Source organism: Elaeis guineensis, chromosome 13 (assembly GCF_000442705.2).
Source record: "Elaeis guineensis isolate ETL-2024a chromosome 13, EG11, whole genome shotgun sequence".
In the NCBI taxonomy this organism is placed as follows: domain Eukaryota; kingdom Viridiplantae; phylum Streptophyta; class Magnoliopsida; order Arecales; family Arecaceae; genus Elaeis; species Elaeis guineensis.
In genome coordinates, this window is record NC_026005.2 from 48,353,050 (window position 1) to 48,367,831 (window position 14,782).

General features: G+C 39.5%; 1 protein-coding gene across 2 annotated transcripts in view; it reads right to left on the bottom strand.

Annotated features, from left to right (window-relative positions):
• LOC105056188 (xanthine dehydrogenase) overlaps positions 1–14,782 on the bottom strand; it is a 94,282-nt gene that overhangs the window by 47,011 nt on the left and 32,489 nt on the right. For both annotated transcript variants that reach the window (XM_073248060.1, XM_010938299.4), the window contains exons 4-6: positions 12,027–13,529; positions 2,864–3,106; positions 2,416–2,730 (exon numbers count right to left, since the gene is read on the bottom strand). In XM_073248060.1, coding sequence (XP_073104161.1) covers positions 2,416–2,730; positions 2,864–3,106; positions 12,027–13,529 — 2,061 coding nt within the window. The remainder of the gene's footprint in view (positions 1–2,415; positions 2,731–2,863; positions 3,107–12,026; positions 13,530–14,782) is intronic.

Sequence of the window (14,782 nt, forward strand, 5' to 3'; positions counted from 1 at the left end):
TTGTTTCTTGGCTTTAGCTAACTAACAAGTACAATATTGGAAAACTATTCTACCTACATCCCTTTTCAATGAAGGCCAATAAAATCTATCTTTAACAAAATCAATGGTCTTATCCCTTCGTAAATGCCCAGATAGACCTCTTGCATGCATCTCCCATGCTAAGAATTCCCCAAGGGAAGTATGCACGATGCATAACCTAGTAGCCCTAAATAGGTAACCCTCATGGATAAAAAAGTCAGCTTACTCCCTATGGTTACCACTACTAACCTCCTGATAAATCAACCAAAATCAAGGCACATGGCATATTCATCCTTCAACCTATCAAATCCTGTAACCTCAATAGTCATAAAGTGAAGGACAGCAACTACTCCTAGTAAGGCCATTAGCTATTTTATTCTCAACACCTGAATGCTGTTTGAGAATAAAAGGAGTACTCAATCAAATGCTCGACCCACTCAGTATGCTTACAATTCAACTTCTTTTGTGACTTTAAGTACCACAATTCTAAGTGGTCAGAATAGAGTAGAAACTCTTTGAGTAGCAGATAATATCTCCAATAACAATGAGGCTGGATCACAGCATAAAACTCTTTATCATATGTGGAATACTGCTACCTAGCCTCAGAAAGTTTCTCTCTAAATAAAGCTATGGGATGACACTTCTGGCTTAAAACACCACGTATACCTACCATAGAAGCATCACGAGCAGCCTCAAAAATTTATCAAAATCAGGATGCCTCTGAACAGGTGCCTTAGTCATCTTTTTTTTTTTTTGAATTTCTATCTAAGTTTTAGCAGCTGCAGGAGTCCAATGAAACCCTTCCTGATACAATCAGTGATAGGAGCCATGATAGTGCTAGAACCCCTAAAAAAGCACCTGAAGGAAGAAGCTAACCCACAAAAACTACAAAGCTTAAGAACAGAAGGTTCAGGCCACTCTCTAAAAGCTCTAACCTTTTCAGGATCAGCTGTTATACCCTACTCTGATACTAATTGATGCAGGACAGAGAGAGAACAAGAAGAAAAGGGGAGAGGAAGAAAAAGAAGAGAGAAGTGAAGAAAAGAAGGCAGGGAGAAGAGAGGATATTTCAATATTTTGTATTCTCAATAATGCAAATTGTATGCTCAATTAACACAGCAATAAATTTATATGGACAACTTGAAACCCTAATCAGAGCCCATATAAAAAATAAAATACAATAATCCAAATAAATTTAGGACCCAAACAAAATAAAATTCAAATTCCCTAATTTTCATATAAAATAAAATTTCCTAATTTCTTTACTTGCATGTAACATAAATGCACTAGATTCCTTATTAATGGATGGTCCTCCATCAAGGAGGAGTTGGAGGAGGAGAAGGTAGAGAAGGAGGAGGAGAGAGAAGAAGCAAAAGGAGGAGGAGGAGGAGAACAAGGAGGAGGAGAATAAGAAGAAGAAGATAAAGGAGAAGAAGAAGAACATAGAGAAAGGCCAAAAAAGGTAAAAGAGGAGGAGCAGGAGGAGTAGTAGAACAAGGAGAAGTAGAAGGAGCAGAAGGAGGAGAAGAAGGAGCTGGAGAAGGAGAAGCATAAGAAGAAGAAGAAACAAAAAGGAGGAGGAGGAGGAGGAGAAGTTGAAGAAGTTGAAGAAGAAGAAAGATGTGGCTACTATCTAAAAAATTGTTACGAAAGAGCACATTACAAGGAACAAATATTGCAAATGAGTGATGTGGTACAAAAGTAAGAATTATAGTCTCATGCATGTATTACAGCCTAAATAAACCTAAAACCTTAGAAAACAAGTCAGAGAATTTTCCTATGGAACCAGCTCATCAAACAAGAGAACAATAACTCCAACCACTAAAAAAAAAAAAAATCAAACTAAGAGGCTTCTCCAAACAACCTCCTTGGTATTTATCCCTAATGATTCAGACTTTATATTATCTCCGATGAACTCTATCTAATCGACTATACTGTTATATGGAGATCTCAGACTGGTGCATGTAACACTGCTTTCATCCCTTTTGTTGTTCTTTTAACTTATTGCAATGAAGTCCCTTACTGGATCTGCATTATGCAAGGCCCAAAAGGCATCATACTTCATGTAGCCATATATATACATGTACATATGTATATACATACAAACATACAGAGGAATAAGAAATAAGAAATAAAAAAGATAGCAAATGTTAGAGATTACCTAGGAAAATGATTCACAAAATGAATCCATTTTCTATAATGAATCCATTCTCTAGATGAAGAAAATGGAATACTTGGGCTGCTAAAAAGATAATGGTCGATACAAAAATGCTAGAACAATTTTCAAGCTATCAGAAATGAACTGAATCACTCAATATTTTATGTATTGAACAATCATAAGCTGCATCACAAATTGTTCATTGCATAATATTGAGCAGCCAAAGAACTTCAACCTACTTGTGTAGAGGAGATCATATGAACTTCATTTCCATCATCAACTGTCCAAACCAGACTGCTGTTCGGCTCCAAGTAAAAATGCTCTTGGCCTGCAACTTGAACATTGCCTTCTGTGATTTTGTCACATGCACCTGACTGGAAACACCATTCAACATCTCCTTTTACCAGACATTTCTCAGTATTAGAAAGAAAAGTGCAAGAATTAACCGCCTCTCTTATAGATAAAATTGCTGGAAGTTCTTCATATTCAATCAGTACTTTATTTGCAGCAATTTTTGCATTTTCATGTGTATCAGCCACAACCACCCCAATGACCTGTATGAGAGATCATGCAAAATTCCATGGTTTAGACAAGTGAAAAATAGCTGTGGTTGCTCCTGTCCATTAGTTCTGAATCAAATAATTAGAACAGTTACATGCAGTTAACACAGTACAAATTATGGAATACCTGACCAACACAAGTGACAATTTCTGAGGCAAAAAGTTCCTCATCATGAACAGCTGCTCCAATTTTATTGCTTCCAGGGATGTCTCTAGAAAGAAAAAGACCTTCAAAACCAGGTGAAGTCTTGGAAAGTGAATCATCTATAGATAAAATGCGTGCATGAGCCTTTTTACTCAACACTAGAGCAGCATGCAGACAATGCGGAGGTACTGCCACATCATCAGTATATTCAGCTCCACCAGTCACCTGGATACAAATGCAGTATCAGAATATCAACAAGAATAAAAGCAATATCTATATCAGCTTTTCATTTGCTATGTTATAAATCAGAGATTCAGAATAATCTTTTAAACTTGAAACATAGAAACTGCTCATCTAATATGAACACATACACCTATTGGCAAGATATTATCTCTATATCTACAATGAGAATTTGGTTGTGCTTTGTCAGTGGACTTAAACCCATCAATCAAGGTTAGCAGAACCAGTACCGACAAGCATGCCTATCGGCAACCAATACGATATAATACCAGTCTATATCGTACCAAACCATGAGTGCCAAAACCACAAGGAGGAAGAGAGAGGGGGGGTGGCAGAGAGGAAGAAAGAGAGGGAGGGAGAGGAAGAAGGAGAAAGAGGCGGAGAGAGAGGATCGAAGCCACACCCCCAATCGAAAAGCCCTCAAGAGCTAGGGTTAGGGTTTCACCCTACTCGTTTCTCCTACTTCTAGAGTCTTAGGAGAGTGAGAGAGAGGGGGGCTTACCTAGCCGGGAGGGCTTCGAATGTCATCACTGCAGGAGCTTCGACCTTCGTTAGTCTTTTTCTTTTTCAGGGGGAAGGGTGCTCACCTAGCCAGGAGGGCTTAGAATGGTGTTGGGAGACCCAAAGGAGCTTCACCTTCAAGCCTTCATTTCAGAGTCAAGGGGGCTGCAAACTGAGGGCTTTGAAGTGAATTAAAATACGAAGTGATAAACCATGTCAATGTAATGATCTTCCAATTTGGCATGCCCCAAACTAGCCAATTTGGCATGCCCCAAACTAGCCAATTTGGCATGGTTGGACCAACACTGCCATCAATAGGTATGAGTAATTAAGTGTTCTAGCTATCACATAGATCTTTAGAGTCTAACTGCTTTCCATTAACTACCCTGTAGACTATATATAAATAATATAGAGTGCTCAAATGGTTCCCCAAGAGAATGCCCAAATGGGTCTAAACCAGGTTACCGGTGCGCTACAATGAAGTCAGGCGCTAAGTTGAGCCAAAGGGCCAGCTTTGCCCTTGCTATCTTTTTGCAAACTTTTTGGTGAATACAATCATTTTCTATAAAAAATTATTATGGTCCTAGCAAGGAATGTGGAACCATCCCGAACAAACTGGTTCGAGGCATTCAAGCCGTGTCAATGGTGGATTGAGACAGCTCTGGCATTCAAAACGAGAAACCAGCAAAGGAGGGGAACGAGAAGAAGGAAAGAGAGGAAAAGAGAGGGGGAAGGGAGAGGAAGCAAGATGGTGGGTCGTCGGAGGGCCGCGCACACTACCGAAGGTGCGAAGGGCCAAAGGAGGGTCTCCGCCCTCCCAACGATTGAAATAGGGTTCCAGATGGACCCTTCACCTTCTTCCTCTTTCCCACCCTCTCTGTCGAGGAGAGAGGGCAAGAAAGAGGAATTTATGAAATATTTTCTAAATTAGTACTATATATTAGATAATTCAAAAGTATTTTCTAAAGCAACAAAACATATTTTTCTGAATTTATGATATTTGATTTTTTTAATTAAAAAATAATATAAGTGTATAAATAATACAAAAAATATGAAAAATTAGTACTATGTATTAGATAATTCAAAATCACTTTCTGAAATAGAAAATATATTTGTTCATGATAACAAAACTTTACTATTTTTAAGTAATTAATAAATCAATGTGCTTAATAAACCTACAAGAATAGATCCATTAAGGAAAAAAGATCCAAAACATGACATTGGTTGGTATTATGAGCAAATACTCTCGAATTGGTACCACTGGAGATGCAATCGATGCAACAAATAGTTCAAAGAATGGGTAACCAAGTTGAAGCAGCACCTAACTAGTGGCTATTCCGACATATCTATAGCAAAAATACCCACAAGAGATCTGACAGCTGATGAGGAAATACTTCATTGATTTTAAAGCAGCAAAAAAGAGGGTTGCCAAGAAGAAGATAGAGGTCGACCATCGAGCAATAGAGCAATCTTCCTATCACTCTAGAAAGTCAGAGAACACCTCTACTTTAAATTATGAGGTACAGATCCACGCTGCCATTCAGACAAGCCTGGATGATCAATGGCAGCAAGATGAGGTGGCCAGACATATGGCTTGATTTGGTCCATCACACTACAAGTCGGGCTCCTATTCTGTGACTAACGAGGCATATCCAAAGTTCAAGAGGACTTCCTTGGGGATGCCATTAGTAGAGGTAGTGGCCATATGGCATTTATACTTGGGGCTTTTGGCAGCAAAAAGAAGTCCTCCAAAAAAATTCCACTAAAAGCACCATCTATAATTTAGATCCACATGCCTTCCTCAGTAGGAATTCAAAGCAATAAAGGATTGATACCATGCTAAAGAAGAATTAGAAGGATATACTGTGACACGAAGACTTTTTTCAGTAGTTGATAATTCCAATCAGGTACACGATGCCATATACATCCTCAAATTGATGGAGGAGATGATCGATCAGGTAGAAGAAAAATATCATGCATGTAGGAGATCCTAATGGAGTAGCAACCATATATTTTCTAGATCTTATGTGCTGTACATTGTATTGACCTCATATTGATGGAGATTGAAAAGATTCATAGGGTGCAGCAGACAATGGAGATAGCCCAATCCATCATCATATTTATTTATAACCACACATGGATCCTATCACTAATGAGAAGGTATGCAGGGAAAGAGATCTTGGGATCAGGTGTAACATAGTTTGCTTTTACATTGCACTTGATAGCTTCCTTAAGAGGAAAGACGGCCTCCATTAGATGTTTGTCAATACTGAGTGGCAAGAGAACAGATTTGTGAGGACTGGTCTTGAGGGGAGTCATGTGGAGAATTTAGCGATGAGGCAAACATTCTAGCAACAGGCAGAAAAGACAGTCAAGGCTATTAAGTTGTTATATATAGTGCTTTGGGCTATAGATAGCCAGCGATACCTCTAAATGGGCTTTCTATATTATATAATAGAGAGAGCAAAGAATCAAATCAAGGAGATAGATTCGAAGCATGCCTACAAGTACATCAACATCATTTAACAACAATAAAACTACTAGATGGGTAGGGACTTGAATCTAGCATGTAAGCAAAAAGTTAAGAACATTAAAAATTTGATTACTGTACTTGTACAATTTTATTAAAACAATACAAACTCTATCTGCACCTTACTACCCAAACTCAAGAATCTAGTACACTGTACCAGGGATTAACATGGACGAGAAACTTCTAAGCATCATATGTAATGTGATATACAAGATGGAGCCTGATCCAAAAGTCGCGGCCCTATGTCTATAAGAGATAAGTTAACTTAAGCTACATGCTTTTGTTAACTTAACTCTATTTTCAATCAACATATTATCACACATATCATTTTCACAGATAAAAATATTTAGGGAAGCCACAGATAGCTTTCGAGTCACAGTAGTTGTCGTAAGAAAAGTATGAATCCAAGTATATTGGATATCAATTTGATGTTAGATACTTACTAATGTGATCCTATCTTATATATAATTTTTTAAAATACATTTCTAGCTAAATGGCAGATTTATTTTGGTTTGTTGGGGAGAAATCTTAAGCAGCTAGCCAACTGGATCCTCTCCCAAATGGTCTCCTCAAGTGGCTATGAGCGGAACTGGTCCACCTTCAGCCTCATCAGTAGCAAGCAGAGAACCGTCTGAAATAAGGCATCAATCTCGTATAAGTTTACCACAATCTGAGGTTGAGACTGAAGTGCATTCAGGAGGAAGTGGAGCTGAAGTACTCAAATCTGATCCACAATGCTTTTGTAAGGATGAGGATGATCCCATGATCAGATGGTTTGCGATCAGCAGTAGGAGCCGGAGCTTGATAAGCTAAGATCACCTCTATGACTAACCACTTTTGTAGCCACTGAGGCTAGGATGGATGTAGAGCAATAGATAGATCGCAATATTCCATGGATCCTTCCAATTGATCAGCCGCAACCAAAGGGATTATTAGGGAGCCGATCATCAAATCGCATCCAAGGCATCCTCCAAAAGAAATGACCAAGAGTTGCTTGACAAGGCCATTACACTACTCGATCAACTCAATCAGAAGGATGACATCTATCCTCCCAACATAACCAAACAGAGGGACGCGAAAGGAAAGCAGACAATTGCTCGGTGTAGCCTGAAAGAAAAAGGAAAGACAATTCCAACCCTAATGAGGAGAGTGGATGAGTCAATTCACTCAAATTCAAGGACCAAGGAAAGCAACAATGATAGTTCCAATGATCATGGATCTAGTGGCAAGGGGATAGAGGACAAGACCACCATTTATGAGACAACCATAAAGGTGGTCTTTGATTTACCTATGAGTCCCAGTTTGTGCATGCCAAATAGAATAAAGACTGGTACACAAACTGATAAAATGCATGAGGATATGATTGCATATAGGAGACAAGCTCCTCGAGGTCATTGAAGACATGATATAGCTATAGATGACCTCACATGTGGAGAAGAATCCACTGATATCAGGTTTTGAGTTGTATGCTGGATCCTATTATCCGCAACCACAGATAGCTTAGGACCCATACGAATATGGTTATAGTGCGTAGAAGCATCATCTTCTACTAGCTACTATCCTACATAAACCAGAGCATCTTGCAGGTCAGATTTTGCTATCGACATATTTGAATGGTCTCCTCCATAGTTGTATCATCAGCCAAAGGACATCTCTCAAAGCCAGAGCTTCAATGAGAGATTCGAGACTAGTTATAACCTAAGCGCAGATCTTATGGGATGAGCATATAGGATTACAAAGCTACTTGGTTAGAGAAGTGGGCTAATGTGCCTCTTAATTATGCAAATGATCCGGATATCTACGAGAGACATAGCCACTCGATGAGATTCTAGATGTTAGTATGATGTTGTACTTTAAATATATGCAATTGATTATATCATTTTATGTTTTGTATCTCACTAACTGATTTTAGAATATTTTATGTTGCTTCTCCTAGCATGTAAAGCCAAGATCACTGCCGTTTTTTTTAACTTTGTGGTTTTGGCCTGACACTAACAAAAAGGTTGGCAATGGAAACCCAATGATATTGATTTTTCAAGTATTTGTCTCTCCAAAAATAGTATTGTTTCAGTGCAATGCCATGATGATACAAAAAAATCACTCCAAAACATCCAGAAGCATCATTTAGGATATATCGAGATGATAGCAACATCAAAAAAATTCAAATTAGACTTAAAATCAAGGACTGCCATATCGTGCCGAACCGGCCGGTACACCCCATATCGTACCGGACCGATGGGGAACCGGCACAATTCAGTCGGTAAAGTCGGTACACCGACGATACGGAAGAAAAAAAGAAAAAAGTGAGAAAGAGAGAGAGGAGGAGAGGGAGGGAGGTGGGATCCGTCGGAGACCGACGGTGGCCAGCTGCGGCCGCCAGAGGGCTTCCAAGCTCCGTATCGCCCGATAAGGCTTTCAAGAGAGTGAGAAAGAGAGGGAGAGCGCTTGGGGGGAGGGACCTATCGGACGGACAGTGCCTCCGTCGCGAGGCCCCCGGTGGCCAGAGAGCCGACACCGACGGCCTGAGGGCGGTCGAGCGGGCGGAGCCCCTTCTCCTTTTTCAAAACAGACGATCGTCTGTTTCGATTTTTCTTTTTTTTTTTTTGTTTTAAACTCATGAAGTTGGTAACTCAGTTACCGACTTAAGAGATTTTTTAAAAAAAACAAAAATCATGAAGCCGACAAATAGTTTGCCAGCTTCACTTAAAACTATGTTTTTTAAAAAAACTCGCGAAACAGAGGCGACGCCCCTGTTTCACGCCCGCGGTGCCGCACGCATGGACTGCGCCCTCCGACAGCCACGACGGCCAGTCGGAGGCCGTCTGGCGGCCCCGCCGGCTCCTTCCCCCTGCCGGCTCCTTCCCCTCCCTCTTTTTCTTTCTTCCTCCTCTCTCTCTATTTCTCTCTCTTTCTCTCTTTTTTTTCTTCCGATTCGGGTCCGCTTGCCTTTGTCGGTTCGGTACGGTATAAAACCGTACCGAACAAACCGTACCGAACCATACCACCGGCCGTATCCAGTTCAGCATACCTTGCTTAAAATCATTCAAAAAATCAAAAAAATTGACCACTTTTCATCAAACCTTAAAAATCGAAAGTCGAAACAACAAAAAGAAACACGACATGCCGGTTTCGAATCAGTATGCCACAGCATACCATGCATCTATACAGTTTTGCACTAGTATGGTACCAAACTGGGCATTGATCGTAGAGATCCCATACTTAACCTTGTCCAAGATCTAAGGTTATTTATGGTGAGCTCCTTAAGAACAAGGACAAGTTCAAGAACTAGATAACTTCATATCGGAGCAAGTGGGGAACCTATGGATTAATGGTGATATGTAATGGATAGACAAGTCGTAGTAGGCGAAGCATTATCAACTTTCTAACTTATTGTGATATGAAGATCTTCTTCTACAAATCAATTGATACTTCAAATAAGGTGCACGATGCACACTACATTCTGAAATTGATGGAAGACATGATATATCACATGGGAGAACAAGACATCGTATGGGTGGCCACTAACAATGAGCCACAATATAGAGTCGCTAGTCAGTTATTGATTGAGAGGCAGCCCCACATTTTCTGAACATCATGCACCGCACAGTATATCGACCTTATGCTTATGGACATCGAAAAGATTAGTAGGGTTAGGCAAGTCATGATGATAGCTTAGTCTATCACCAGATGTATCTACAATAACACACGAGTTTTTGCTTTGATGAGAAAGTTCACTGCTAGAGAAGTATTGAGGCTAGGTGTTATATGATTTGGCACTAATTATATTGCACTGGATAGCCTTCTTGAGAGGAAGGTGAGCCTGCACCAGATGTTTGTTAGTGTTGAGAAATAGGAGAACAAATATGCAGGGATCAGCACTAAGGAAAGCCACGTGGAGGGAGTGATGATTAGCCAACACTTCTGGATGCAGGCCGAGACAATGCATCCAAGGGCCAGGGAAGAAGGCAAACCACCACGTAAGGCTCACAGCCCCACGATGGGATTCGATCGCCAGAGAGCCAATTCACTCATGCCATGTAGGTTAGGAAATAGGGTGCACAATCGAGAGACCACAAGGATATGATTGCACATAAGAGATAGGATCCTTAACGTCGTGGAAGATATGAGGTTGGTGCACATGACAGCATGTGAGATAGGATCCCTTGATGTACCAGATTCGGAATCCTATACGGGATCCTATGGATATGGTACCGACTATTTTCTTATAGATATGGTGCTTCAAACATGTCATCCTCTAGTAGCTACTATTCTATGCAGCTTGAAGCATCTTATGGTTAGAATTTCCCACCAGCATATTTGAATGGGTCACTTTATAGCCGCAGTATCGCACAGATGACTCATCCCAAAGCAACACAATTATCCACAACACATACAAGGACTATTTGGACCACGTACGTTCTGGCAACTTGACGAGCTTATAGGAGCGAGGGGGTCATATGGATAGAGCATTGGGTTGAGCCCTCTACACACGAAGACGACCTTGACATCTACAAAAAACATCATCACTCCATGAGATTTTAGATGTCGATATGTATTTAAATTTTAAATTTAACTTTCTATTTTGTATTTTATTGATTTTCTTTACAATGTACTTTTTTTATTATTCATTGAAATTATAGTTATTTTATAAACAAAAGACATGCAAAAAAAGAAATAATGCATTAAAAAATACCAAAACACCTCACAAACATCAAATTAATGTTCAAATCACTCAAAATCTTCATAAAATATCATTAAATAGCAAAAAATTCATAAAACATCATTATTTTTCAAAAAATGAAAAAATAAAAAAAGGGCACCCGATCCAAAATTAGCATGCCAACCAGTACCATGTGTCGGTATGATACTAAACCAATACTATACCAAATTGGTAGCTGATCAGTATGGGGCATGATATTGATTCAGCTAACCTTGTCTTTCAATTTATCAATGGATCATGATAAGGGAGAAATTAAACCACCGGCAGTTTTTAAGATCAAACTATGCACCCAAATATTGAACTCTCATGCTTTCTAAAAAGAAGAGATAATAATAATGTCTTAAGCCAAGAATAAATCAAAGTCATCATTGTATTTTGCAACCTACTAAACTTTCTCCAATTTTTGTCAATTTGAAAATAGTTTAGAAAATACATTACAACTCCAACACCCATGGTACACCTTAACAGTCGGTACCAGTGTGCATCCAGCATATCGTACTGTATTAGTACCAAATTGGTACATAGTACCAAGGGCATACTGAGTGTCAGTACACCAAGCCAACCCCCATATTGGGCATACTGTCACTGTAACAGGATGGTATTGGTATGGGGATCTACAAACCTTCCTGCACCTGAAACCATTCTTCCAGATTCAGATTATTTTTCAGACAAATATTGAGGACTTTGTACCTCTTTGTTTACTCAAAATCAGTAGCTTGCGAGGGCATCATTCAAAAGGGTATTCAAAGAGGATGGGTAGGCACTATCTTTAATGCCTTACGGCTTCTCTTTCCAATTATTTCTTTCAGGTACTGCTGCATGACCTGACAGATTGTGTTCAGTAATATGTGAATTATTATCTCAGCTAAGAAGCCAAAACTTTCTGTCGCAAGTGAAATTTTTCTTTGCTCCATAACTCACAGTCATGAAAAGCTCTCACCATCTCAAGCATTTGTCATGCATGGCTAGCAGTGTGGCTAATGTTTGGCAATCAAATGATAAGAATTACAAAGAATATGAAAGCACAGGAATAGGATGGTTGACAACCTACAGTATAGAATCATTACCAGAACACTCATATTTACAGGACAGCCAGCAAAATAAGAAATGACAGTCATATCAACATTAATAAGATCTAGAATTAAGTGATATACCTGTAATTTTGATGAGAGATGAACAATGGGTAGGCCCACAGTTGTTCCATGTCTTGTCATTTCATAACACTGACTTCCAACAGAAGACTGCCTAGAATAAGGTTGGATTGCCGATAGATCAGTTTTGTGCAAACCCTCCACAAAGGATCCCTTCTCATTCATTTTATGAGTAACCCATGAGAAAAATTTGAAAAAGAAACTTAATGTTAAGGATTTGCGAAATTCAACCATCCCGCCTGGTGCATCTTCTGCAAGAGGAACATCTTCTTTCAATATTTGCAAAGTATCCTGCATTAGCTTCTTATTCCATTTCTTTCCCACAAGAAAACGCTCAGTTTTTGAGGCAATAAGAGAAACCGGAGCAACCCCACCATAAACAATACAAACATCAGAAACTATCCAGTTTCCATTATCTTCTTTGAGAAATGCACGCATTCCAGCGTTCACAAGTGCAATATCATCTTCTCTTCGGTGTGCTTGCTTAAATTCTTTCACAAATTCATAAGGTCTGGTCCACGGTAAGAATATTGATAGTAATATTTCATTGTGTGCCAGATTAACTTTCCGGTAACCAAGAAAGAAATCTTTGGCAAGATCCGTCCTAATATTTCCTTTGCAATCAATGATTTGAAACTTTGCTCCTGAAGCCATCCAAAGTGGATTTAAATCTGATATTGGACTAGCAGTGCAGATATTTCCAGCAATAGAAGCAACATTCCTTATCTGTTTTCCAGCAAACCATTTCAGCTGCTCCAAAATGGCCCTGCATGATGAGGTTTCATGAGTATCACGTTCTGCTATCACGCTTTCAAGAATTTGTTGCAGTTGTGCCAATCTTAAAGAAGCACCAATTTCCAAACCATTTTCTTTCACACTCAATACATTAAGCTCTGGTACATGTGTGACAGAGATCAGAACTTGATACTGGGCATTTTTGAATTTTGTTTCAATTCCTACTTCAGTGTTACCAACCACAAATTTTGCCTCTGGATAGCAAGACTTCAAATCTAGTACATGCTGAAGTCTTAGAGGACGATACCATTTGAAACCACCAAACCCACACATGCTAAGAGGCATCTTCTTCCTTAAAACAAGCTCTGGGGGGAAAATAAGTTCTTTTTCACTGTATGAGCTTCCATCGATTTCATTATATGAAAAGGGTATGCGCTGCTTGTGACAAACTTCAATTGAACTTTCACCATTGTTAACTATGTCTTTTCCACAGGAGCATGGTTTCCCACTTGATGGGCAAATGGTTTCACCATTTGAGCATTTTCTGGATGATGAATTGGTATACAAGGAATCATCATGTTTTGCAAAAACACGGAAGGCATCAATAATTGGTCTATAACCTGTACAGCGACACAAATTTCCAGCAAGGCTTTCTTCAATTTGCTCTTCACTAGGTGGCATTTTGCAAGATCTAAGTAGCGCATAAATAGACATTACAAATCCAGGAGTACAAAATCCACACTGTGAACCATGAGCTCTGGCCATAGATTCCTGCATCAATGCTTGTAAATTCAGATACGACACAAGATTGCAAATGTCAAAGGCCAACTTAACCCAATTAGAAAATTTTAGGTGAACAAAAGAGGTGTCATTACAAAAATTGACATTCCAAATCAGTTAGATGATAAATAACTCATAGATACATGAACTTATTGCTATATTCAGTAAGAAAGTCAAGAAGAAATTCATAAATATAAATAGGAGGCATGCCTCTAAGTTAAAACAGCAAATTAGTTGCCGATAATCAGAGGATAGAAGTTTTCTGTTTGTGTGGATATAAACCATTTGATGTGGCTAAGAATGCAATCCTAAAATTTCTAGCATGGACCATGAGAAGGAGCTAAAAGATCAAGAATCTGTCCTGTAAAGTCATCTCAAAATTTGCAAATTTATCAATTAAGATTAAAATAGAAGGGCTCATGCATGGCTAGACTTATTCAATTCATGATATTAACTCATCCTTTTTCTTTTTTTCTTTTTCTTTTCCCGGAAGCGAGGAGGGTTGATATTGAGGGAAGGATATGGACAACAACTAGTTAGGGTGGTTGATATGGGACAGTCTAGATGGTAAGTGTCTATAGCAAGGTATGTCATCTCAATATCGGATCTTGTATTGATACCATACTGATACACCATCGATACACCCAATATGGGGACTAATTTGGCATTACCAAGACTTGGTACACAACCCATATTGAGTCTTGGTTCGGTACCTGTGCGGTATCCAATATAGGGTGGTACACATCAATATCTTGAATCTCAATCTATAGGGTCTAAGGAAGCAACGCAAACCTATAAATCAAAGTTCGCCAATACCCCGCTAAACTACATAGTTTTAGGTATACTGAACAGAGCTGATGGAAAACCGGAATGATTCACCATGTCAGCTCAATAAATAGACCAAACCAGCTCTGATCGCTTAACAACGCCTCTCCCTCACCCCCCCCCCCAAAAAAAAAAAAGAAAAAAGCCCAGCTCAATTTGATAGGGGAGCTCGCTTAAAAGCCTCACCCACCCCCTTTGGCTCATGATGTTTCAAGAAACCCCCCCCCCCCATCCAACACTCGCAACTGCTCAAGCACGCCCCATCGAGACTCAACACTCATCCTCTCCCCATCCCTCGACATCACTAGTAAGCATCATCCCCCCCCCCCCTCTCTCTCTCTGTGCATGCGCGCGCACGAGCACCCTAAGCCTACGGCCAGGGTTCCATCCCCATGAAAACAACAAGGGCTTTTGAGCCC